This window comes from Microtus oregoni, unplaced genomic scaffold, assembly GCF_018167655.1.
Source record: "Microtus oregoni isolate MIOR12 unplaced genomic scaffold, Mior012 000013F_ref0000133, whole genome shotgun sequence".
NCBI classification, from domain to species: Eukaryota; Metazoa; Chordata; class Mammalia; order Rodentia; family Cricetidae; genus Microtus; species Microtus oregoni.
In genome coordinates this window covers 32,784,105-32,809,653 of record NW_024543072.1, presented here as the reverse complement: position 1 = coordinate 32,809,653, position 25,549 = coordinate 32,784,105, and the positions used below count along the sequence as shown (strand labels likewise).

The 25,549-nt window shown below is 45.8% G+C and overlaps 1 protein-coding gene across 1 annotated transcript in view; it reads right to left on the bottom strand.

Moving 5' to 3' along the window:
* Nucleotides 1-23,407, bottom strand: part of Styxl2 (serine/threonine/tyrosine interacting like 2) — a 28,866-nt gene extending 5,459 nt beyond the window's left edge. Inside the window, exons 1-5 of the mRNA XM_041662817.1 lie at nucleotides 23,323-23,407; nucleotides 22,623-22,751; nucleotides 8,483-8,577; nucleotides 6,651-6,882; nucleotides 3,698-3,915 (exon numbers count right to left, since the gene is read on the bottom strand). Of these exons, the coding sequence (XP_041518751.1) occupies nucleotides 3,698-3,915; nucleotides 6,651-6,882; nucleotides 8,483-8,577; nucleotides 22,623-22,732 (655 nt within the window). The 5' untranslated portion in view covers nucleotides 22,733-22,751; nucleotides 23,323-23,407. The remainder of the gene's footprint in view (nucleotides 1-3,697; nucleotides 3,916-6,650; nucleotides 6,883-8,482; nucleotides 8,578-22,622; nucleotides 22,752-23,322) is intronic.
* Nucleotides 23,408-25,549: the final 2,142 nt, after the last annotated feature.

The following is a 25,549-nucleotide window of genomic DNA, read 5'->3' as shown; positions in this document are numbered from 1 at the left end:
TTGATCCAGAGCAGCAGAGAAGAGGCACTGAGCACAATTCCAGGGAGCACCCTCAATAATGGAGTAAAACTATGCTATTGAAGCAAGGTAGGAATACAGGGGAAATTATGGGAACACGGGAATGAAAACGAGCCCACGTCGGAGCCTCTCGCCGGTAGAGGGCAAGCGTTCCAGCACTGTTCACAGTGCTATGAAGGTTACATATAACGAGAGCCTTCCTTTCATATATGGACACTTTATGTTAAAATAGCAGCGACCTAGGTTTAAAAGCTGAATGTATATGACCTGGAATAGGTTTCATCCCTCTCCCAGACATTTTCTAGGGGTCTCTAACAAATCTGTTCACTTTGTTTATAGTGAAGGCACTTAACTTCCTGCATCCCTGGGATCTAGAGTTTTGCCTTATCAACCACAATCCCGCTGGCTGCCCTTCAGGAACCACCCTGTGATCTCATTTAGGCTAGCAACCCTTTAAAGATAATAGCTTCAGAACCCGACCGGAACAGTGTGCCTGGCTATTGTAAAAGGCAGCCAAGTGCCACTCTGTCAGAATGGCCAATGACCGTGCTCTCGGGGGTGCCTCACTTTCTTCTCAAGCTCCCCTCTTTCTAGCAACCCCTGTTTTGAAATGTGTTAAAAATGTCTTTTGATAAACACCAAGTCTGCTTCATAACAGCTCATCCTGAAATTCTTTGGTGTCAAGGATCTAGTTTTACCTCAGTGGAGAGCACCAAAAGATTAAGGGAACTCCTCAGGCCGATGTGGGTAACCGTGTGGAACTGTGCCTCTATCCCTGCCACTGCTGATAGGATAGAAACTTTCTATCAGTAAAAATGGCTCCAGGAAGGTGGCCAATGTACACCGTCATCACTTTGTTTAGCAACTGGGCTGATTGGTGGGTGGAAGGACCATCTGGATAAGGGTGCTGCTTCAAAGATTAGAGAATGTTACTGGAGACCGTGCAGGACTTGAGCATGACCGTGTCCACACCCTCTCTACCCCTCAGTGTGTGTGTGTGTGTGTGTGTATTGTGGATTTACACTGTATCCTCCTAACCCATCACTCCCCCTTTCTTCAGAGCATACCTCTCCACACCCTAAAGAAGCAAGTGCTAGCCCAGAAGCCATCCCAGCTGCTGTTGCTGACAGAACTCAGATAGCTAGAAAAGGGACTAGGGTCCACCAGACCACGGAATTTGGAGATGGGACTGAAGTAGATAGTAGCTAATGGCAGTCTTCCTGTCTGACATAGAGGGAGAAAGAAAACAAAACCCAGGAGTCCCGAGAATGTCTAGTGCCTCCCTCAGGCCATGTTAGGTTCCTGTCTTGAAGTTCTTTCCCATGTCTCTTGGCAGCTTGGCTTCAGCACAGTGCTTTTCCGAGGAGTTGGAACTGGTTTTGCACTTACCAGCAAAATCCACGTCCCCACCCCTGTATGTGTGCATCGTATTTCTTATTTCCAGAGACAGGGTTTTGGTTTGTAATGGTGCCTGGCTTGATACTTGCTATACAGTTGAGTTTGGAAGCCATGACAGTCCTTCATCCTCAGCCTCCCATGTCCTGGGACTACACACATTTGCCATGACCTTGGGCTAAGAGGGTTTAATTATTACACAGAGGCAAAGCCAGAGGACCGTCTAGGAGCCTCGACGTCCTAGGCCATAAAATGTAAACAGCAACACCCCATCATGGGGTCACTGTGATGGGTGAACAGCAACACCCCATCATGGGGTCACTGTGATGGGTGAACAGCAACACCCCATCATAGGGTCACTGTGATGGGTACTGATGTTCCTACCTCCAGTGCATTCTAGAGCAAAGGAAAGAAAGGCTTTGGGGAATTCAGGTATTTACTTCTCTGTCTCCAAGTGGGACCTACCTTAAGGTGGCAGCCACGCCTCTGCACAGTACCTGTAGGAGGTAGTGATTCAATGCTAGAATGGGCACAGGAGAGGCCCTGGCAAGGTGGGCACTGGGGCTTCCTGTGCAATGGCCAAAGGTTTAACTTAAGCCAGGCGTTTTCAATCTGTAGGTCTCAACCCATTTAGGGGTTGCATATCAGGTATCCTGCATAGCAGATATTTACATTGTGATTCATAACAGTAGCAAAATTACAGTTATGAAGTATCAATGAAATAATTTTATGGTTGGGGGGTCAGCACAACACAAGGAACTGTATTAAAGGGCTGCAGCATTAGGAAGGCTGAGAATTATTGGTCTAGGCAGGCCTAATACTCAGCTTTGCCTTGGTGCATGAATCCTAGAAGTCAGGCACGCACCCTCCACAAGCCTACGGCAGGAGACTTCCAGTGCAGCATCCTCTTCCTTGCAGGCCTGCTCTAGCTGTGACTCTAATGTCTGCCAAAGTCCCTGCCTACTACGAATCCATGTTCTCCTGCTTTCCTGCTCTCCTGCCGTGATGGCCGCATGTCGCATCCACAGCCCATGCCCTGTTTGCAAAGCCTCTTTGCCGAATGATGCACTCGGCCCCACATAGATGAAAAGACCTGCATTTTTAAAAGTAAGTTGAAGCTGGATGGGTAGCTCATATCTGTAATTCTGGTACTTAAGAGACTGAGGCAGGACGATTACCTCAATTTGAAGGCCAACTTGGGTTACACAGTGAATTATAATACAACTTAGGCTATAGAGTGAGACATTGTCTCTAAAACAAACACAAAAATCCCAGGATTTAAAAAAAATCAAGAGGAAAAAAATAGAAGAGAACTCGTGTGTGTGTGTGTGTGTGTGTGTGTGTGTGTGTGTGTGTAACATTAGCATTAGTTAAATATAAGGCCACTGTGCTTCCTGGGGGAAAATAGTCCTTGGGTAAAGCTAGCTTATCATGGACTGCATGCCAGGCCTCTGATCAGTAAATCCTGCACTCTTACCGCCAGGCTGTAGCCCTTGCAGGGATGCAAACCTGTCATGGAGAAGTGTGCAGAACTCTGGGCACTCCCACGGACTCTGGTCTGTTCTCACAGTGCTTCACACAGCAGCCCCAGGCCCGCTCCTTTCCCTCCTTCTTGACCATTCTCCAAGGCAGAGGAAGTGGCTTCTAGGTCATCAATCACCTCGAAGGCCTCTCATCCTATGGGCACCCTCCCTTTGCCTTTGTTGCTGTCCCTGTCAGGCAGCCCTTATGCACTGTGCTCCTCCAGCCCAGTCTTTTGATTCCTGCACACATCAAATGTGGGCTTTTACACTAGCACTTCTCTTAGCCAAGAATGCCCTCCTGCTCCCGGCTAGCTCCTCTTCCTATGGAGCTTAAATGGCCTGTCCATAATAAGGTTTTCCCCAGCCCCCTTGGGGAGCTAGCCTGGCACCCTCGGGGAGCTAGCCTGGCCCCCTCGGGGAGCTAGCCTGGCCCCCTCGGGGAGCTAGCCTGCCACTCCAGTGTGTCATTCTAGTTAGTTTCCACCTCGCATTTACCACAGCCACCTCCCCTCCCTCCTTCCCTCCTTCCTTCTTTGATTTCCCTTCCCCTCACTGCTACACCTCTTGACAGTGCAGGAACGATGCTCACCACATGCCTGGCCCTTAATAATTGCCCCTGGATGAATGATCATTCTTTCCTTTCTCAGAGAAAACCACCACACAAAGACATATTTCCTTCAGGCAGTCAGAAGGTTTCTGTAACATTTCCCATCTTCCCACTGGAGATTTTCAACAGCCCGGAGTCTGCAGGACCCCCTCACCTCTGTAGGTCAACAATGCTTCGTCGAGGAACTCGGCTGCCTTCCGGAAATGCTGGGAGATGTCCACCTCTGGGAAGTCATCCACCTCTATCCCCAGGTACTGGATCTCCAGGCCAGTGTAGAATTCAGAGCCTGTGTAAACACCTGTGCCATGTGCGGCATTCAGGATGTGGGTGATCCCCAGCCTCTTGAGCCTCCCCTTGTTCACAGCTACGCTCCTGGGGCAAGAGACAGGGCATGGTTAGCAGAGTCAGAAAGGTATATTGCCAAGGTGATCAGGAGCCCATAGTTGGGCTAGGGCTCCCTCCTCTGGCCCTTGTAGTCTGGGGTTCAATGCTAATGCCTTTCATTAAGAGAGGCCAATGCTTTGGGCTACAGCAAGATAGAAGAGAGACAGGGCATTGGGCAAGGAAGCAGGGAGAAAAGGAGGACAAGAGCAGTATGATTGGAAATGTACACACATTAAAGCATAAGGTGGCATGAAAAGTAAAAGTAGGAGCCCAGAAAGATAGTTCAGTGGTTAAGAGCACTGGCTGTTCTTCCAGGGGACCTTGGTTCTCTTCCCAGCACCTCCATGGTGGCTTACAACCATCTATAACTCCAGTCTCAGGGGATCCAACACCCTCTTCTGGCCTCAGGCATGCACAGATATTCATGCAGGTGAAACATGCATACAAAATATTTTTAAGAAACAGTAAATAAAGAAAAATTAGAAGTCTTGTACTCTGGCATCACACACAGTATTCTTCCAGATCCCCTCACACACATAATTTTATTTTATCCTTATCATAAACTGAAGAAGTAGAAGGGGCAGTTTTGTTTCTGCTTGAAGATTACAAAAATGAATTCAAGAACTTTTACTCAAGGTTTGAAAGGAGAAAAAGACCAAGTAAGATAAGTGTTCGGGGCTCTTCCTTTGGTAACTGAGTAAGTAGAGCTCAATTTGAAGAGCCCCTAAGGACAGCTTTTCTCAAAGAGCTGCAGAAGCTCTGGGGACATCCAGATTTGTCTGGTGACCATGGAATAAATGCTTCTGGACCTGCATATCTGGTTAAAGGTCACTTAGGGCTTGATGATCTGGGAATCAGTTTCTGGACTACTGATCATTGCATGATGGAGTAGAAGACCCAGTGTACAAAGCTCTTTCCACATTGCCTGCCTTAGTGATGTGGGAGGTCCTTCTGTCTATGTGTTGCTTTTATTGGTTAGTGAATAAAGAAGCTGTTTGGCCAATGGCTTAGCAAAGTATAACCAGGATGTAAGATAGATAGATAGATAGATAGATAGATAGATAGATAGATAGAGAGTAGGTGGAGTCAAGGAGACATGCCATGTAGCTGCTAAAGGGGAAAGACACGAGTTGCTAGCTGGAATCTTGCCAGTAGGCCACAAACCTTGTGGTAAAATATAAAATAATAGAAATGTGTTAATTTAATATGTAAGAGCTTGCTAAAAATATGCTGTAGTGATTGGCCAAGCAGTGATTCAATTAATATGGTCTCTGTGTGGTTATTTCAGGGCTGAGCAGAAGGGAACAAACAACTGGCTTCCTACAACAAATTGGTGCCCAATGTGTGGCTCAAACTCATGACCCTGGGATTAAGAGTCCTATGCCCTACCTACTGAGCTATTTACAATGGTTAGGAAGAAAGATAAACAAAGGTGATTAGATTCAGAGTTCTTGTTTTGAAAAAAAGGGGGGGGGAGTGCTATGGGACCATGATCTTGTACCCTATATTTATCAGTTGTATTGCTTTAATAAAATGCTGATTAGTCAGTAGCCAGGCAGGAAGTATAAGTAGGGTGACCAGGCAGGAAGTAAAGGTGGGGCAATGAGAACAGGAGAATTCTGGGAAGAAGAAAGGGTCTGTCTGTAGTCGTCGCCCAGACACAGAGAAAGCAAGATGAGAATGCCTCACTGACAAAAGGTACCAAGAGAAAGCAAGATGAGAATGCCTCATTGACAAAAGGTACCAAGCCACGTGGCTAACACAGACAAGAATTATGGGTTAGTGTAAGTTATAAGAGTTAATAAGAAGCCTGAGATAATAGGCCAATCAGTTTATAATTAATGTAGACCTCTGTGTGTTTCTTTGGGACTGAAAGACTGCAGGACTGGGTGGGACAGAAACCTCAGTCAACATCCCAGGGCCCAAACCTCTATTCTTCAATTCTTGCTCTTTGGATAATTGCATTAGGAAGATATCTCACTAAGTAACCAGTGCTTCAGCAAAAATTAGTTTCTGGTCTCAATTATGCACTGACAAGACCTTGAAGAGATGAACTGTGAGAAATGTTTTTGGTTTTGCTCCAGAAACCACTGATTAACTTGAAACTAAGTTTTCTGATCAGAAAAACAATACCTGGGAGATCTGTATATATTTGAAAGAAACCCAGAGAAACGAGTAAAACTGGCTCTTAGGTATTATTAACATTCTCTCACATTTCTTTCTAATCTGAGGCCTATGAGAGTGTGTTCCTGTGCATGTACACACACACACACACACACACACACACACACACACACCCTAACCAGTATCATACTATCATAATATACTCTTCTTTTACTATACTGCATACATTTTTCATATATTGTTAAACATGGATGTTCACAGGCACCATCAGTAGCTCCTAGTGTTCTCTTGTCTGGTTATTAGAGACGTGGTAGGGTGATGGAGGTGATGGAGTTGGCAAGCACCCACGTCAGGAAGATCCCTGGAAGGGCAAGGCTATGCTGGAGAGCACCGATGGGCAGGAGGTGGATGTGGTCATTTTGTCTGGGGATCTCTGTGTGCAGGCTGATAGACTTTCTCCAATGTTAGGCCTGGGTAAGTGGTCAGGCAGCCATCATTTGATGGAAGAAACTGTGTGGGCATTGGGTGAGCTAGAGGAATTTCATCTCAGGGATCAACCAGAGGAGGACAGAGGGCCAGGACTCTGAGGTCACACTCACTTCTCAGCTATGAAGACGTTGGGCCAGACCTCATCCACCTCATTCCGAGGGGCCTCTTGACGGTCCTGGATCAGTGCCCGCTGCAGGTCCAACACACAGGGGGTGTTGAACAGGCTCTTGTCATCCATCTTCTCCCTGACACGGTTGTACAGGTCTTCCACCAGCAGCTGCTCGGCAGACTCCAGCATGCCTGGGCACTCCGTGTCTGCTCTGAGACCCCGAGGCTTGAGTTCTACAGGGGACACATGGTATTGGGATCAAAGAATTAGAAACACCACAGCTTTCCCTGCCCTTCGGGGTAGTCTGGGCCAGCTTGCTACCTGGACCCTGGCACAGATGGAGTACCAGGAGCATCTACCAGGAAGGATTTACTTAGGACTCAGGACCATGGTGTTGATCTAGACTTGGGATCAGGATCCACTACAGGTGGGTGTGGGGGAGGGGAAAGTCAAACTGGTTTCTGTCATTCACTTCTTTGTCTGTAAAGCTGGCTGATAACTTTTTATACCTAAGTGTCTGGGTACGCAAAGTGTGTCTGATTCATGCCTTTAACTCCCACAGTGCCTAGTACAACATGGATGGTCATGAGTGTTTACCAAAGGAATGAATGAATGAATGATGCTCTTTCCTAGCATAGTCCTCCCCATCACATCTGGAATGCAGATATTCCTGGGAAAAGTTAAACTTCCATGAGTCAGTTATAAGACACTACCTTCTGAGAAACATTTAATTTGCTTATTTGTCTCATTCTCTATGGGCTTCCCTGCTCTAGAACTCATGGGCCTGCGACTGTCATACGCCCATGGTTCTCATCTGCCTGTGGATCTACCTCCTCACTTCCAGGAGGGTGGGGAGTATGATTTCTTGAACCTGTCTCACGCCAGGACCCACAGCCTTTCTGACAAGATGTCAGAAAACTCAAATTCTAAATGAGTTCAAATTCCAGCTACCTGAGCCCTCTGTCACCTGTAATGATGTCTCTGGACAACCCCAACAGAAGTGAGGCAGCCACCTGGAGAGGTCATAGGAGAAGAGAAAAGGGTAAAACTGTCGAAGAGGATTGGCCCAAACTTCAGTCAGGATGGGTACCCTTGACTATAATGTGAGCAGAAATATGAACATCGCTACCTATCCTACTACCCCCAATTTTCCTCATGCCAACCTACCTTTTCAAGTTAAAATTTTAAATAACTGTTTGTTTGTTTAGTTTTTTTGGGGGTGTGGGGGGGCACATACACCCTGGTGTATGTGTGGAGGTCAAAGGACAGCTTGCAGGAGTTGTCTCTTTCCTTCTGCCATGTGAGATCAGAGGGTCGAATCCAGGTCACCATCCTCCATGGTGAGCACCCTCATCCACTGAGCCGTTCCACTGGCCCTACTTTATCAGCTTTTAAAGATTGTTGGAAGATTATCCTCAAGCAGAATGGATGCACAGCTAAATGTAAACATCTCTTTGAACAGAGCTCTCTGGGTTTCCCTTATTCCTACCGGTATCTTGGGCTTTTAAGCTTGTGTCTATTACAAGCCCTACACACCCAGCCCCTTGAAGCTAACAAACAACCAGAACGGACAGCTCTGGGGTCAGAGTGGAGCCTCTTCCCTCCATGACTGTGGCCTAGAGAACCATTCACATATCCTGAGATTATTTCCACCTTGTCCCATCAGAGTTATTGAGGTGAATTTAGTCAACCTGCTTCTTCCATATCTGTTCTCCTCAACGTGATGGGCACCACTGGACAAACATGGCTGCCCTTCAAATCTCCCCCACCCCCACAAGAGTCTTCAGATGCTACCAGGCCCTCCCTCTGCCTACTTGTATGCCAGTTTATTACCTTCATTGATGATCTGTTTGGCAGCCACAGCTGAGGAGAGATGGATGGGCTCCATGAAGATGCTTTCAGTTTCTGCATCTGAGACCACTGAGTACCTGAGAAAAGGGGAATAAGCTCAGCACCGTGTGCATGAAGGCATTCCAACAGTAGAAACCTGGTCTGATTTTACCTATATGTGGTAAACAATGAGAGGTGGGAGGGAAGCCCGCACTGCGTTTTGAGAATGATGCATGATAGCTTGGGTACCTGTCAATTCCTATCTGAGTTAACACCTCTGAGTCTGGGCTGGTGTGAAATAATGTGGAGTACATGTCTATGGCTAGAGGGCTGACTCGAAGGCTCTACTCTCTCAGATGTGCTAATGTCCACCACCCCGCACCCTGCCATCAGTACTATTGAGAATGTCACCAAATGTGCCTCTGTAGGGGTTTGCAGGTGTGGTGGCCTGGCCAGGCTGCCACTGTTCCCTCCATCCCCAATACCTTCTCCTTGCTTGAGAGGAGACGGGTGGACAATGGAGGGGAAGTGAATGCCACAGGTGTGCTCAAGTTGCAGGTCCTTCCTGATTCTGAGCTCAATGAACCAAGGATCAGGCTGAGTCCAAGGAATCAATAAAGCAACGTGGGTAAATATCAAAGCTATTTCTCAAAAGAAATCAACGGATGTGTAAACAGGAGCACAAAGGAGCGTGGAAAATTAGGGCAGAGCAAAGCTTAGGACCCCTGTAAAGTGCACTAGTGAACGCCACTCTTGTTGAGCTCTATTTTCCTGGTATTAGTTTTCCTCTCCCATCTAGTCCTGAGACTCAGTGGATAGCATTTCTGAGTGCCTTCGGGGAGTGTCCCACCAGGTGAAGTGAACTGTTACTCTTGTTTTGCAGATGAAAACACGTGGTCACAGAGCTCAAGAGCATCGTCCAGAAGGCAGAGTGTAGAAAACAAGAGGGCTACACCTACTCAAGGTCCAGTCTTGTCCTCAGCACAGTGCCACTGCCACCAGCTTGGCTGCACTAGCGAAATGAATCCATTGGAGACGGCGATTACAGCTGGGATCCTAGGCCTGACAGTGGGCACAGGAAAGTATTTTAGAAAACCCTTGTGAGAATATGCATAGAGAGATGGATTTAAGGTGAACAACGTTGAGCTGAGCAGCATCTAGCTGAATTGAATGGGGGCAAACTTCAGATAAGCTTGAATGGAATGAAACTGAATTGGTTACCAGAAAAACTCTCCTGTAAGCACCTGTGGCATGGGAGTACAACGTTGGGAGACTCGTGTGCTCAGTGTCAGCTGGCCAAGTCAAAGATGCCTTGCTCAAAGAAAGAGGTAGCCAGATCCACCCATACAGTCCAAGGAACAGCACACGGTGGCATTATAATGCATAATTCCTGGGGACTTTCTAATAACAATGGGTCATTGAGGTCATTCTTATTTTAGCTTCCTCATAAACAAGTACTCCTTATGAACAGGAAATATTTCTTCAAATGTCTATGATTTCAGAATCACTATGTAAAAGTAAATGTTCCCCAGCGGCTCATATGTTTGGACAGTTGGAGCCTAGTTGGTGGTGCTGTTTTAGAAGGTCATGGAATTTTTGGGATGTGGAGCCTACCTGATAAAAGGAGGTCATTAGGGTAGGCCTTGAAGGTTGTACTTCTCTCAGGTTCTGGTCTAGCACCTTCTGTTCCTTGGTCTATGATGGAGGAGCAGTCTTTGTATACTTTAATGACCAAGGATAGACCTGCTCCTACAGTTAATTTTTCTTATTATGATAGTCATTGGTTCAAAACTGTCAGCCAAAATAAAACCTTTTTTCTTAAGTTGATTAGTCAGTTATTCTGTTAAAGTGCCAAAAAATAAGTAATATAGAAACTTGGTACCAATAAAATGACATTGTTTCTGTGATTCAACCTGGCCTTTGCAATTGGCTTAGGACATGCACTATGAGTGTGTGTGTGTGTGTGTGTGTGTGTGTGTGTGTGTACCTCTAAAGTGCTGAGAGAGCTTAATGGGCCACCCTGGTTGGAGTTCAGAAGACTAGAATTGCTGAGAGAAATGAGGACAATGAAAACTCTGTTCATGTGGTTTCGGATGGGAACAGGGATGATGTGGGATGTTTTGCTATGCTAAAGTTAAAACTTTCCTTTTTATTTAGACAGAAAAGGGTAGATGATGTGGGATGTCTTTCTATATATGTGCTGCTTTTATTGGCTAATGAATAAATCTGTTTCAGCCAATGACTTAGCAGAATATGGCCAGGCTGAAAGAAATATAGAAAGTAGGCAGAATCAGAAAGCTATGTAGCCGCCGCTGCAGACAGACGCACTAGAACCTTGCCAGTAAGCCACAGCCATGTGGTGATACACAGATTAATAAATATGGGTTAACCAGACATATAAGAGCTAGCTAACAATATGCTTAAGTGATTGGCTAAGCAGTGATTTAAATAATATAGTTTCTGTGCGATTATTTTGGGAGTCTGGGTGGCCGGGAAACAAACAAGCAGTCTTCCAACAACATAGGGATTCTATTGGGGGTGTGGCTGGAGGTCATGCATACTGCAGTACAGAAAAGAATCCGGGTGCATTTTGTCCAGGCCTTGATATTTTGAATTAAAAGGTAGTGGGCTAATTAACTTGACACAGTAATTTTGAGGCAGTACATGTAGGCTGTAGCATGATTATTGTTTACTTGTTTGGGCCAGATTTACAGTGAAAATCCAGAGCAAAATCTGTGGGCAGAAAAACATGAAAAACACACAATTTGATGAAGAAAGAAATGTGAACAAATTAAACATTTAAGATAAGGCCAATGCTGTGAAAAAGAGGTGATATCTGTGAAAGAGGTTAGTAGAAGTAAAGGGAAAGCTTGCTTTGCACTGGGATCAAAGGAAAGGTCCCAGGAGAGCCAGACCCTTCACACTGAAGAAAACTAATTTCAAAGACTTTTATTTAAACAAGAGCCATTTAAAAAAAGAGATCTGGATAGAGAGAGCCTTCAGGTTTCCTTCAACAAGTAAGTATTTCCCCTCAATTCAGTCACTCAAGCACTCAGAGCCCACTGTAGCCATGGTGCATGGGAGCTTGGCTGTATCTTGACCAGAAAGAAGAATTCAGTATCAACCACATGATGCTGACATTGTCAACATGCAGAACAACAGAATTATAGAGTCACACTGGCTTAAACCAAGGTTCTAGAGTAAACTAAAAGGGCCAGGCCAGGTGCAGTGGGGTCAGATTCCCTGCAGGAAGCTCTGGTGTGGGTTGGTGTGACGGTGATGCCTAAGCCGTAGCACCCCAGAGTGCTAGAGACATCAGGAACATTTAACATTTACTGAGGAAAGCTACAGGCACCCAGTGGATCCAGCCCAAGAGAGAGTCCCTGTATGCCACAGAGAGTAGAGCAGTAGAGGCAGGTTTTCCCAAGCCCACTGAAGCCCATATAATGCCACGACATGCTCTTGATACATTGAGGTTCAGAGCTTCATATATTTCTTTCCCTTTAATTCTTTCATTAAGTATTCTGTATCAGCAAAGAGAAAAATAACTAATACAGGAGGGGAATGATTCTGGATATTATTATTGGGTAAGAGAACCAGGGAAGTCTTTAGAAATGTCAATGCTCGATAAATAATAATAATAATAATAATAATAATAATAATAATAATAATAGTACCTAGTGAAGTGGTACATATTAGACAGTCTTTTTACCCCTGTCTCTAGCATGTGGGAGGTGATGAGTAATGACCGGATAAGTGTTGGTAAAGACTGATGAACAGATGGGTTCCTGGGTGGATGGATGGATGGATGGATGGATGGGTGAATGGATGATATTAGGCGCTAGACAAAGTGTCTGCATCTCATCATGGGAATCAAACTCTGTGGTCTCTAAAGTCCTGACTTTTGGCCTTCTCTCCAACCTAAGTGCTTGCACAGGGTTCTCCATGCTCTATTCCTGTCTGGTACTCCTGTCTTCATAAAGTTTCCTTCTGCTATAGGACTTGGCAGATGCCCATTTTGGCAGCATGGATGCTCAGTCTTCTCTTTTGGGTTTCACTTCAACCATGTCTTCTTTAGAGAAGTTCTCTGTAGTCTTACAGCATATTCCTTCCCTTTGTGGCATTCCATCAAATGAAACCTGATATTTATAAGTATCTGTCGCCTAATCTAGTCCGTGACCTGTGTATGTGGCTGAATGTTTCGTTGGGCATTGTGTTCCAGAATGGTTTGGCGTACAACGAATGTGTAACAGATATTTTCTGACTCACAGACTGAATTTATCCTCAGTTGTACCGCATTTAAGGGAACGTGGCAGTTACCACAACAGGCAACAAGATCTGCAGTTGATTCGGGTATTTGCTACATGTGAGGCCCCAACAGCAAGCCAATCACAAAACAGATTGTTTGAGTCTTGACTTCAAAACAAGGAATTGAAATAAAATTATTGTCTAAGTTCTTAAATTTTGTTAAGTACAAAATTAAGAAATGAAAGCAGCGTTATTCCAAGGGCTAAGAGATGAGTTTGGGCACATACTAAGGCATTCCTTAATAGTGTTGACTCAAGTCAAAGTCATTGACAGACCTTTGTATGTTGTGGGTGTAAAGTAATAACACAATAACGCCAACGTGGGGGCAGGGCAACTCCAGCCTCTGTACTAGATTTGTGGTCATTCTGAGCTCAGGGCTTACGGCAGTCTTGGTTTTCACATACATTTCACAAAGTCATGGCCAGTATTAAAAATTTTATAATAGTATGAGTCATATTTTTATGTCAACAATATTTATACAGGGAGTTTTATTAATTATTTATCAATAACATTATTTATACTGGTACTAATAAAATATTAATCATTTTACTTGCTAAGGGTCAGCTCTATGTAAAATGGTGTTTGGAGTGAAGCAAACAAACCCACGGTAAGGACTTTGGCCACACTGTAAGGATTATAAAGGGGTCTTCTTTGGACAGCTGCTCATTTCTCCTGCAGGGCCATCTGTCTGTGCTCCACTGTGGGCCTCCAGGACTCTGCACCCCAGTTTGGGCTTTCTCACATCTGTAATCCGACACCCACTAAAATTAATACAAGCTGTGTCCTCACTTGTCTGGTGTGGAAAGATGTCCCACAAGGAGTTCAACATGCGGTGCTGGTGGGATCTTGGTCTCGTGTCATTTCCCATAAATCATGGTCCTTTCAAATTGTGAGGATTGGGGATTTTGTCTGTTTTTGTTATTTTTGTTGTTGTTGTTATTATTGTTGTTTTTCAAGACAAGGTTTCTCTGTGTGGCTTTGGAGCCTGTCCTGGAACTCGCTCTTGTAGACCAGGCTGGCCTCAAACTCACATAGATCCTCCTGCTTCTGCCTCCTGAGTGCTGGGATTAAAGGCATGCGCCACCACTGCCCGGCTGTTGTTTGTTTTTTGACACCTGTTCTCACTTTGTAAGTCAGACTGGCTTGACCTCTCTGTGTCGCCTAAGTTAGCTTCAAATTCAGACTCCTCCTGTCTTCACTTCCTTAGCTCTGGGATTACAGGCATGTGCCACCACAACCTGTTTTCAGACTTGGTTGGTGTCAGTGACTAACGTAGGAACTGAGGATGTCCTAAATGTACCTAAACTCTGAGACTCTGAAGAAAGATTTGAAATTAAAATTTAAAACCCAAAATGGCTGAGATTTATTCCCGTTCCTGGTGTAAAGCCTGAGCTTGGCTAATGGATCAGCAAACAGAGGATCACCATTTTGGAGGCGCTGTCAGCTTTATAACAGGGAAACAAGAAAGGCAAAAGCAGATTTCCCTGCTAACCGCCACAATATGTCTGTCCTTGGTTGCTCAGCATTATCTAGTGCGGGGTGTGGAATGCGGACACGGATATTTTCCTGAGTGCACTGCCATGAGGAAATAAAAACCAAACAGTCCTCAGACTGCTCGACCACAGGCACGGTTTATGAAGTCTAGTAATGAGGGGTGCGTGAAACTGAAAAGGACCTTGCATTCTGCAGGGAATCCAAATTGCAAGAAAAGAAGAAAGGAGAGAAAGAGAGAGAGAGAGAGAGAGAGAGAGAGAGAGAGAGAACAGAGAGGCCTGAACAGTGGCCCTTTGATACTTGCAAGGTCAGTGAAATGACAGCCTTGAGGTTTTGATTTATGACCACATCTGTGCCTCAACCAGTATTCCTGAGATGGAGTGAGATGACCCGCACACCCTGATTAGAAAGCAGCAAGGCTGGCTATTCCTGAAGGACAGGCAGAAAAAGAGGATCTAGGATCGATACATACCTCATCACGGGATCAAGAAGGCAGCAGCTAAAAAAGCCTGGAGGGTGAATTGAAAGAGAACAATAAAGGGGAGTTTGATGGACTTCCTCACCCAGAGCCGGAGACGATGCCGCTTTCTTTAAACCTGTGTTTTTCAAAATTGCAGACTATGACCCATTTGTGCAGCAGAAAGTCAATTCAGTGGGTGATGCCCTGGGTCTGAGAAAGGAAAAAACAGGAGGATAGAGGTAGGGAGTGAGGGAAGAGGATGGGGGGGAGGGCGAGCGGACACCACCATTCAATGTAAGGATAAGGGTGGTTTGGGAAGACATTTTACATTGTATATGTATGGTGCAGACATTGGGTTGTGATATGAAGGGTTTGTTCTATTGCAGATTATAAACAGTGGAGTTTGAAAGCCAATTCACTAAAGCAATTGCCAGGCAGCCTAGTGGCAGAATGGAGCCGTGATACTCCCACCAGATCCACCTGCAGCTAATCCCTTTCAGCCAGCACGCCCCTTGCAGATGAAAGATGGGCAGATTCTCAGGAGGCGGGGAGGGGGTGGGGTGGGGGGGGGGGTGGTGCCCTTTTTAGATTCGGCCTTTGTGGACAATGCCAGGTCCACACTGATAGGGGAGAGGTGGGCAGAAGTCCGTGTGCACCCTGGTTTCTTCAGGTAGCTAGGAGGTAAAATGGAGATTATGGGCGAGGGAGAAGCCCTCAATAAGTTATTACACTGGACAGAGATTTCCATTTCACTGTTAACTCATGAATTCCTAGGAAAATCTGTAGACTTTCTTACCCTGGGAGAGTTTGGTTCCCGCGGGGGTTGGCTTGGAACTTAAGGTGCTCGAGGCCGGGGTCCGCCTCAGTTAGAAAGGGAGGTTTCCGTGCCTATTCATTATCGACATCCGTTGGTCAGGCTCTTAGGTGCCCGGATGAGGTGAAATGTGGAGACTTCCTGCCGGCACCGTGAGCACACTGCCCGTCAAGACGCAGTTATAGTTGCCGTGCTGACAACGGCCATTTGGAGTATGCGTTGAAGTTTTACAAAGCACTGTCTCTGTCTTAGAGAAAAGTTTGGTCTGCTAGGGCGGGATCTAGGGCTGTACTGGATTGAGGGTGCCCTGTCCTGCAAAGCTGTATCCCCCAGAGTCTGCACATGCTTATGTTTTTAATAAAGCATCATGGTGATGTAATTAAATGAAATCTACTAAGATTAAATCACCCTAGATTAGGATGATACTCAAAGCCAATAGTAAGTGTCCTTCTAAGAGGAGACAAAGGGAACAGAGATCGAAATTAATGCTATCATAAGGCAAGAAAGGGCTACAGTCAACTTAAGCTAGGGGGAGACAAGGGAGGGGTCTCCTCTAAAGCCTCAAAGGGAGCAAGTGATGGTGACCTTGATTTCACACTTCCAGCCTCCTAAACTACCAGACAGCACATTTACGACTTTTTAGCCACACCGATTGTTCAGGACCATAGGAAACAAGTACAAGAAGTATTCAATTGGATACGGTGATGCTTTTCTGTAACCTCAGCATTTGGGGGGCTGAGGCAGGAGGAGAGGCAACTGGAGGCCGGTCTGGGCTACAGGGCAAGACCCTGTCTTGACAAACACACAATGAAGAGTGTTGGCAAGCTACTTGATAACATTGTGTATATATTTTAGAAAGAATCAAACCTTCAGCTAAAGCAATAAAGCAAGAGGGATGGAGTCTCGGGGAGGACCATTCAGGATGGGGATCCAGAGCCAGAAGCAATGCTTTGCTGATGAGAATGCAGCATTTGCTTAGAGCAGAATGAGACAAATGTGATATCCTCACTGGAGGGCGAGCAAGTTTTCTTCAAGAAAAAGTTTATTGATATTGTGACTAACTGAAAGAGATCCTTCTTTCAAGGAAAACTGAACTAGACCACCATTTATCAAATATCTAAAATGTGTTCATAGACGCGGTATTGTCTGTTCTCAATCACGGAGAAAAATGACTAGTCCTGATTGTTATTTATATAGCACACTCTATGGCTGACAAGCTGAAGAGCAGACCTGACCTGAGTTTTAGTCTCAACAACACTCAAGTTTTTCCGTGGAGCTATTCTGCCTACTACAATGAATTCTCCCTGCTTTCATGACTTAAAACATAGATTTATTTGAAACTGAAATTATGTACGAACTACACACATTTAAAATGTACATATTGGTATGGTGAGTTTGACATGTGTTTCTATTTGAAAGCACTAAGGTTTGACTTATCAACCCTCCCTAATCACTGTATCACACTCTTATATAAGCCCTCCGCCTTACCCCTCCCCTCTCCCTGCCCTGTGCTCTCCAGGGAACCCCCGTCTGTTCTCTGCCAATACAGAGTTAAGTTCAAACTTCTAGAATATTCTCTCTCTCTCTCTCTCTCTCTCTCTCTCTCTCTTCTTCTCCTTCTCAGTCTCTCTCCCACTCCTCTGCCTCTCTCTTTTCTTCTGCTGTTCCTATCCCCAGAGACCCGTCTCCCTGGTGCCCTTACCTCTTTTTACTTTTCCATTCCCTTAATAAAAATCACTTTACACGAAAAGAAAAAAAAACTCCCAGAATTTTCTAAACATGAAGTGATAGGGTGTGCACTCATTTTTGTTTGACTGGTTTCACTCAGTATAATGACTTCATGATCCAGCCACATGTTAACACCTCATGCTTTCTTATTGCCGTATGTATTCTGGTTATGAGTGTCCTACAATGAGACTATTTACTCGATAGACTTTTAGGCTGTTTCAGTCTTCTGAGTTCTTGTGATAAAGCTGCCATGAGCACACATGTACAATTCTTTCCACGATGCTCAGCTTTCATGTCTCATTTCAGATCTAGAACAGGGATAGGAATCTCTTCAGGCAGGTGCGCAGGCAATTTTGTAACCATTGTTCCAATTGCTGCACCCTCATGAACAGCTGGGCGGGGTAGTCTTTGTCATTCCAGGTACTCTGCGGTTACGGGCTTCGTTTCAGTTTCCCCAGGGACAAAGGGTTTTGAGCATAATTTCACATGCTCGTGAATGATACGTATATCATGTTTGGAGAGGCATATTCTCAAATCTTTTGTACTTCTGAAGTTGAATTTTGAGAGTTAAAAACAATTCCTTGTATTTTGAGGGCCCAAAGAACTATATTCTAGGTATAAATCCTTCATCAGATATGTCATTTGCAAGGACTTGTCTTTTCAGTTAGTGGGGTGCCTGCTGTGCAAGCTTGAGGAACCGAGTTTGATCCCCAGAACCTGTGTAGACAACCAGGCTTTGTAGACATGTTTATAACCCCAGTCCTGGGTAGGAATAAGTAGAAGGATCCCTAGAGCTCACACTGCATCCAGCTGAGCCTAACGGGTGAACTCGGAGCCAGTGAGGGAGGCTGTCTCAATAACAAAGTGCACAGAGCATTAGGAATGACACCCGAGGTTGACCTCTGGCCTTCAGATGCAGGTGCACATTTGTTCCCATACATGATCATGCACGCACACACACACACAGACACACACACCCCACCACCACCACCACACACTGAATGCATTCATCAGGGTTGATTCAAGCTTCATTCTATGCGATGCAGTGGGATTGCTTGTGCAAACGCCTGTGCTTATAGCTATTACAGAGTAATAGCTCTCGCTTCAGACTTTGGGATGACGCCCATGGCATGTCATCATCTGTGTGCTTTCCTTGAAAACATCTGTAAATGGTAGCTGATCTGAATCTGCTTGCAGGGAATTGTAAGTAGTAGACGACACAAACCAAGAGGGGCATCAAAACCAGTGGTATTCAGCAGCAATCACTGAGAACCAGAGAAAATCTGCAGTGGCTGCTGGACCATGTCTGAAGGATGCTCATCTGCGGTGGATGCTGGACCACATCTGAAGGACGCTCATCTGAGTCCACTTGTGTTTTAGGCTCATCCTAGTTTTACCTGGGAAGGGGGCCTGGCTGCTTCAGGGCTAAGGGTCCCACCCAGGTGTAATTTCGACATTAGCAAGTGCTTTTGTTTTGTGGTAGGCTAACTTGCTACAAAGCAATGCAACTGGGCCTCCTCCCTCCCATTTCAATGGCTTCCCTTACTTTGTGTGTACTGGTCACTTGCCTTCCTCAGCCAGTAATCTGAGAAGCCTACCCACATCAGGAGACAGTTAATAAAATACGCGTCCTTGCCTGGTGGTGGTGGCGCACGCCTTTAATCCCAGCACTTGGGAGGCAGAGGCAGGTGGATCTCTGTCAGTTCGAGACCAGCCTGGTCTACAAGAGCTAGTTCCAGGACAGGCTCCAAAACCACAGAGAAACCCTGTCTCGAAAAACCAAAAAAACAAACAAACAAAAAATACGCATCCTCCAGGGCAGCATTTATATACAACCGACTTCATTTATCCAGCCTAGTCTTAACTGGATAACTCGCCATGTTAGAGTGTATATTCTGGTGCCCATTGTTCTTACTCTTGTTTGGATGCATTGAGAGTGAGCTTGCTGTGTATAGGAGAGCCAATGTGTTTAACTTTAGTGAGAGAATGTAAAAGCTCCTGATGATTCTGCCAGTTCACACTCTCACCAGCAATGCAGGGAGTTCTGGTTCATTCACACCCTCCTTAATATCGCCAACAGCAGCCTTTTATTTTAGGTATGCTGTGGAGCATGGTGTAGCTGTAAATTGTGGTTTCATTTTATTTGGGTTTTTAATTGTTTTTACCATAATTCAGCTACGATCAGAGAAGTTTGTTGGTATATGCTTCGCCCACTAATGGATCTATTTTAGTAAATATTCTATATGCCAATGATGAGAGTGAGTATCTTGAAGTAGTTGGGCAGACACATGACATTACACATGCACACAGACATACACACGTGTATATGTTCTGCAAATGCCAATTAGGTTCCTTTGTTTGAATATATCTGTATTCTTCATAATTTATTTATATCTTTCTATCATTTAATAAGATGTTTAAATACTTGCTTAAAATAGTGAACTTTTTTCACTTTGTTCAGTTCTTTTAATTAATTAATTTTATGTATATGTAATGTATGTATACTAGATGTGTGTAGTGCCCACAGAAGCCAGAAGAGCATGTTGTGCCCCCTGGGACTGGAGTTACAGACCATTGTGAGCTGCCGTGTGGGTGCTGAGAATTGAACCCAGGTCTTCTGGAAGAATAGCCAGTGCTCTTAAATGCCGAGCCATCCTTCCTGCCTGGATTTTTGTTTTATGTATTTTGAGGCTATGTTGTTAGGCCACAGGTATTTTAAATGATTATGCTTTCCTTGTGAATTGAACCTTCAGTCGCTATGCCATTTCCTTCTTTGTCTCTGGCATGCTTATCTTAAAATCTGCCTTGTCTGGGCTTCACTGGCTTCATTTCTGTTTGTGTCTCTATTTGTGGCAGCTGGATTTATCATTCAGAGATGACCACAGTATTTCTGATCCTAGAAACTCTTCTGATTGGGTGTTGAGTCTCTATTGTTCCCTTTGAAACTTAGTGGAGTGTGTGTGTGTGTGTGTGTGTGTGTGTGTGCAAAGCATAACAGAAGAGATGTGTATCTTGTGGTCTAGGTATAAAGGAACTCAAACACTATGTCTTTTTCTCTGGAATAAAATTCTTGGCATTTAGCAGCCCTGTTTTAGCAGACAAAGTGGCCCACATGGAGGAATTGCATAGAAAGATAACCTCAGGTGTTCTGAACAGCAACCCAGTAAGCCACAGCACAAACTGAAGACTGTGAGACATTCTATGACACCCAGCTCCAGCTGTTGAGGTCCCTTTGCCTTAAAGTCATCCTAATCTTCAAATTCTTCCAGCTCAGGCTTCAGACATCTTAGACCAAAGGCAAGCTCACTTCATGGTGCCCTTCTAGGTGCCAAATTATCAACACGACTCATTGTTGTGTTTTCATGTCACTGGTTTCTGAAGCTCTGTGCAATCAGGAAAATACAAGATTTCTCTTGGTAGCCTTTGTATCTCCTCGTCACAGATAGCACTCGGGCTTTTAAAAAAGGGAGTTGATAATTTTCCTCCTTTAATTGGAATATTTGACCTATTCAGACGTAATGCGATTATGTATACATTTTCGTTTAAACCCACATTCTACTTTTCCTTCTTATTTGCTGTACTTTTATTCCCCCTTCCTTATTTTTCTTCCTTCCTCCCTTGCTGATTATATCTGACCCTTGCTTCTTGCCCTGGTTAGTTATACACTAGCTATGGATCCTTTTGCAACCTGTTCCCGACTTCCTACACAAATGTGCAGTTTCAGGTGACCCTTCAAGATGACCATCATCAAGTTGAGACAGGGAAGAAAGACACAAATGAGGGTTGAGGTAGGGCTGTCCAGGGCACACCGTTCGCAATCTATTGAAGTTTTGAAGGGATCCTACTTCCAAACCAAGCATGAACTTTGGGGTGGTATATGCTCCAATTTTCCACGTCAAGACCTAGTGTGCAAAGGCCATGGAGTCTTCAAGGAAGCCTCACTTTCCCGCCCACTTCCCATGTGGCAATAGGAGACAACGAACAAAGAAAGCCCCAGAGCGCTGCTGCTGAGGGAGCCAAAGGCCAGAGCGAGAGATAGAAGGGCTCCTTTTAGCAGGCAGGTCCTGGTTCAACTAAATTCCTTCACGTCTGGAGTAACCATGTTCTCCAGGAACAGGACAGCCACATTGTCTCTGGAAGCTTTTCTACCTGTCATCCTGGAGAAACCAGGGGATGCTGTGTTCAGGCCTGAGACAGTCACTGTTCTGTGTGGGCACAAAAGTAATGTGGGGAGACACATGGAAGGGGCACACTGTGGCCGAGACTGTTGGGTGAAAACAAATTCAGCTCCTTTTCTCCCTGGGCCCATGGACCCGGGACCTATCAACCCTGGCAAGTAAGTAGGGCCTTGCTGAGTTCCAGCTGGTGGACTCGGAGCACAAGGGAAGTGGCCTTCTTTCCAGGAAACGGCACTCCGGGGAAAGCTCTGTTGTCTGAGTCGTTCTTTTTTTCTTTCTTTTCTGTTTTTGAGACAGACTTTCTCTGGGTAGCTCTGGCTGTCCTGGAACTAGCTCTGTTTATCAGGCTGGCCTTGCTCAGAGAATTCATCTGCCCCCTCCCTCCAAGTGCTGGGATTAAAGGCCCGTGCCGCCACACCCGGATTCTTTTTCTTTTATTATTTCTGTGTGTGGTGGGAGAAGGGTACATATACTATGGATTGTATGTGGGGGTCAGAGGACAATGTGCAGGGGTCAGCACTGTCCTACTATGTGGACCATGGGGATCAAACTCAGGTGGTCTGTCTTGGCGGCAAGCGCCTTTCCCCAGAGAGTCATCTCTACAGCCCAATGGCATTCCGTTAGCCCATGTGTTTTCCTAAAAACTCACGTGAATCTGTCAAACTACATCGTCCAATGGAACAGAAAGGACTCATCACAGAGTTCAGGGGACTCTTCTAGCAGATGTTGGTCTCCGCATTGGCATCCTGGCCTTTGGAAAGCAGCAACTCCATTGTGGATGTAAAATTATTTTAGTACCCAGGCTTGGCCCATGGCCCCTTTCCTTCTTTATTTCCCCTCTTAGGTTTTCTGGCATCTCAGCACTCACCCATCCCTGGTCCTGGTGAATCAAGCACACTCTGAAGGTAGACCTGCCAGATTCCTATAACCAGGTTCAGGCCAGCAGCAGAACCTCCCAGAAGCCTTTGGTCCTTCCCTATGTGTTTGTCATCTCCCCCCACCCCCACACACACCAGGCCAGCCTGCGGCAGGCACCACATATCCTGGAGACACCAATGTCTGGCCCTCACCATGCCTCAATGCTGTCAGGATGCCATCATGGAGAGTAAACCCCAGGAACATGCTGAGGGACATGTGTGGCACTCAGCATGGCCCACTTACTGGCTTGGAGAGGGACTCCGGAGGTAGCGGGCCTGCACGGCTCTCACATCGGCTTCATCCTCCTCGTTTGGAACTACCTGCTCCTCCTCTGGGTCTCCACCAGTCGCCATGATAGCCTTCAGCCTTGGCCTGTTGACAGGAAAAGATTGGCAAGGGAATTCCAGAGGCTTTGTAGGGGGAGGGGGTGTGTCACCAATGTCACCTTGGTGGACTGAGCGTGGGGAGGGTACTGCATGCTACTATTCCAGCCGGTGAAGGACCCACAGGGGAACCAATAAGATGGAGCTCAGCTATCATTATCAGGACACCATGAAGTGACACGATACTTTAGAAGTGACAACTTGCCTCCTTTTACGGAAGTACCAGGGAAGTAGAGAGGGAAGCCAAAGTTTACCTTAAATGTAGTGCAGGAGATTAAAAGACAACGAATTTCCCAGACTAAAAAGGACACTCATAGACCCCCTTCCAACTACATGAATGTGCACACCCTTTATTTTTACTATAAGAAACAGCAGGCCCCCTTCAGTGACACTGTGTCAGTCAAGGCCTTGGGCCGAGGTACTATCCCCACAACCTATTAAGGCACAAAAAGTCCCTGATGTCCCAGCTATGGCTGTGGCCTGACACTCAGGGCAGACTGGCACCCACTTAAATCTAAGTCCCAGCTCACCACAACAGACTTGAGAGGATGAACACTCACCTCTGACTGGTGTGTCCACACCGAGAGCTAAGGACCCCAGGAAAATGCCCAGAGGCTCCAGCTAGAGAGGGACCAAGCTTTCTCCCTTCAGGAGGGCTCCTCTGAGGGACAGCTGTTAGCAAGAAACCTTAGCTAGTCTCTAAATTTAGCCTCTGGCCCCATCGGGTGGCAGCTCACAGGGAGGAAGGAATGCAGGCTTCACTTAACCCCTTCCCTCCTGGCTGATTCTCAGACACTGAAGTTTAGCAGTGGATGGAAGGACCTCCTGCAGGAGGCTGCCCATTGAAAGCTCTTCCTGAAAATCAGCACATCTGTAATAAACAAACTTTCCTTGGCCTCACGGCATCTTGAAGAGGTCCAAGAATGAAAAATGCCACTTATACGGAACAGACTAGCCTTGATAGACAGGTTTGGGGAGAGCACCACGTTCTGTTTAAAGAGAGGTCACAGTTTGCAACCGGCCTGACATTTTTAACAGAAATGTGTAAGGACCATACAGTGGGCAAGTTGTACCCCCCTTCACATCTTTGCCTCAACATTCATGGCCCTCGGTTGTAACTAGAGGCAACATAAAAATTTTGAGAGCTTCATAAACCCACCCTATCTCATGACACTCCTGCCACCACCTCTACAATCCCCAGTAACCCAACATCTGACCCTCTATCCTAGACGCCCCGAGACTCCACCTCCTTCCATTCATCTGTCCTCATGTTTCCACTGGTCTCCAGTTCACCCTCGCCACATTCTGTGATCACATTTTCATCTGTACATCTTCCCGTCTGTCTCCACGTTTGTAGATGTTTACTAATCACCTCCTGCGCACCAGGCCCTGTACTTGACTGAGCTAGTTAGACACATAGGGGAAAGCATCCCATCTTTCTAGCTGGATGGAACGGTCCCCAGTATAGTGCCATCCGACATCGACTGAATGAATGAATGAGCTCACGGTTTATTAGGAGGCTTGAGTCACAGACTATAACTGAAGTGTAAGGTGGAGAGTAGTTCTGGGCCAACAAGAAACTTGGAACGCGGCACTGAGCCCTAGGAAGGAACAAGCCCTCCAAAACTGGGAAGGCAGCAAAGGCTCCGTGGGAGAAACGGTGTGTGAGCAGGCATTTAAAGGACGAGGTAGATGAAATATAACCGCTATAATAGAGGCGAGGAACTGCAGAGAACGCAGCTCACAGTTCTGGGGCAGGAAAGAATGAGCTGTGCTATAAAGAAATGTCCAAGTACAGTCAGAACAGAGGTTACACACTCCAGAAGGGAATTCCTGGAAGGGAGGGACGTTGAAGAATGGATCCTACCACACCTGAAAGGACAGTGTGAGGAGCAGACGTTCATTTATTCTGTGGAGTTAGCAATAGGGCCAGAGCAGAGACCCCGTGTCAGAGGGACTGCGTCTCAGGAGGAATAATCTGCCAATGGTGTCATAAAATACTGGAACTGAAAAAGTATTTTATACAATTAGAGAATGCAGCAGTGAAGGGTAATAAACAGAAAGCAATAACCTCTGCGAGCCGACTAAGCCTAGTAGCTCGAAAGGCTACAGGTAATTTACACAGGGAGTTCAGAATACAGGGCAACGCCCAGGGAAGCCTTTGCAGCCATCTCTGTATCCAGAAACAATGGGTTTTTTTCAAGAACTCAAAGAGCCTCTTGAAACCAGGAAGCTCAAGACTAATATCTCAGCAGAAATGTGAATGAACTTGGAGGGGAGGACATCACTGTAATATTGTTACCCACTAAACAGAAGTCAGGGGTGCTGTGTGTACGAATGCAGAAACGCCAGATTGTTTTGTTAAATGCCATACTATCATTTGTGCTTATTCTATAATGTGTAGTGTCTGTGGCAGAACCTGATCAGAGAGCTCTCCTGGAGCGCTATTTCCTGTAGTGCCTGCCTGCCTGTCTTTTTTTTTTTTTTTTCTTTTTTGACAGAGTCTCACTGTGTTTCCCTGGCTGTCCTGGAACTCAGGCTGTAAGCCAGGCTAACCTCAAACTGACAGAGATCCTCCTGCCTCTGCCTCTGAGTACTGAGATTCAAGGTGCTGTGGCCGATCTGTTACATTTAAAGGTGTAAAATACCTCACGGCTTTGGAACTGAGGGATTCCGAGGATACACGACTTTGGTGTTGAAAACGGAGTCGGGAGAGCGAAGACATAACTATCTTCTCGGTTTCTTGTGTATTTGCCGCTTTCCCAGGCAGAGTACCAACCCGGAGTG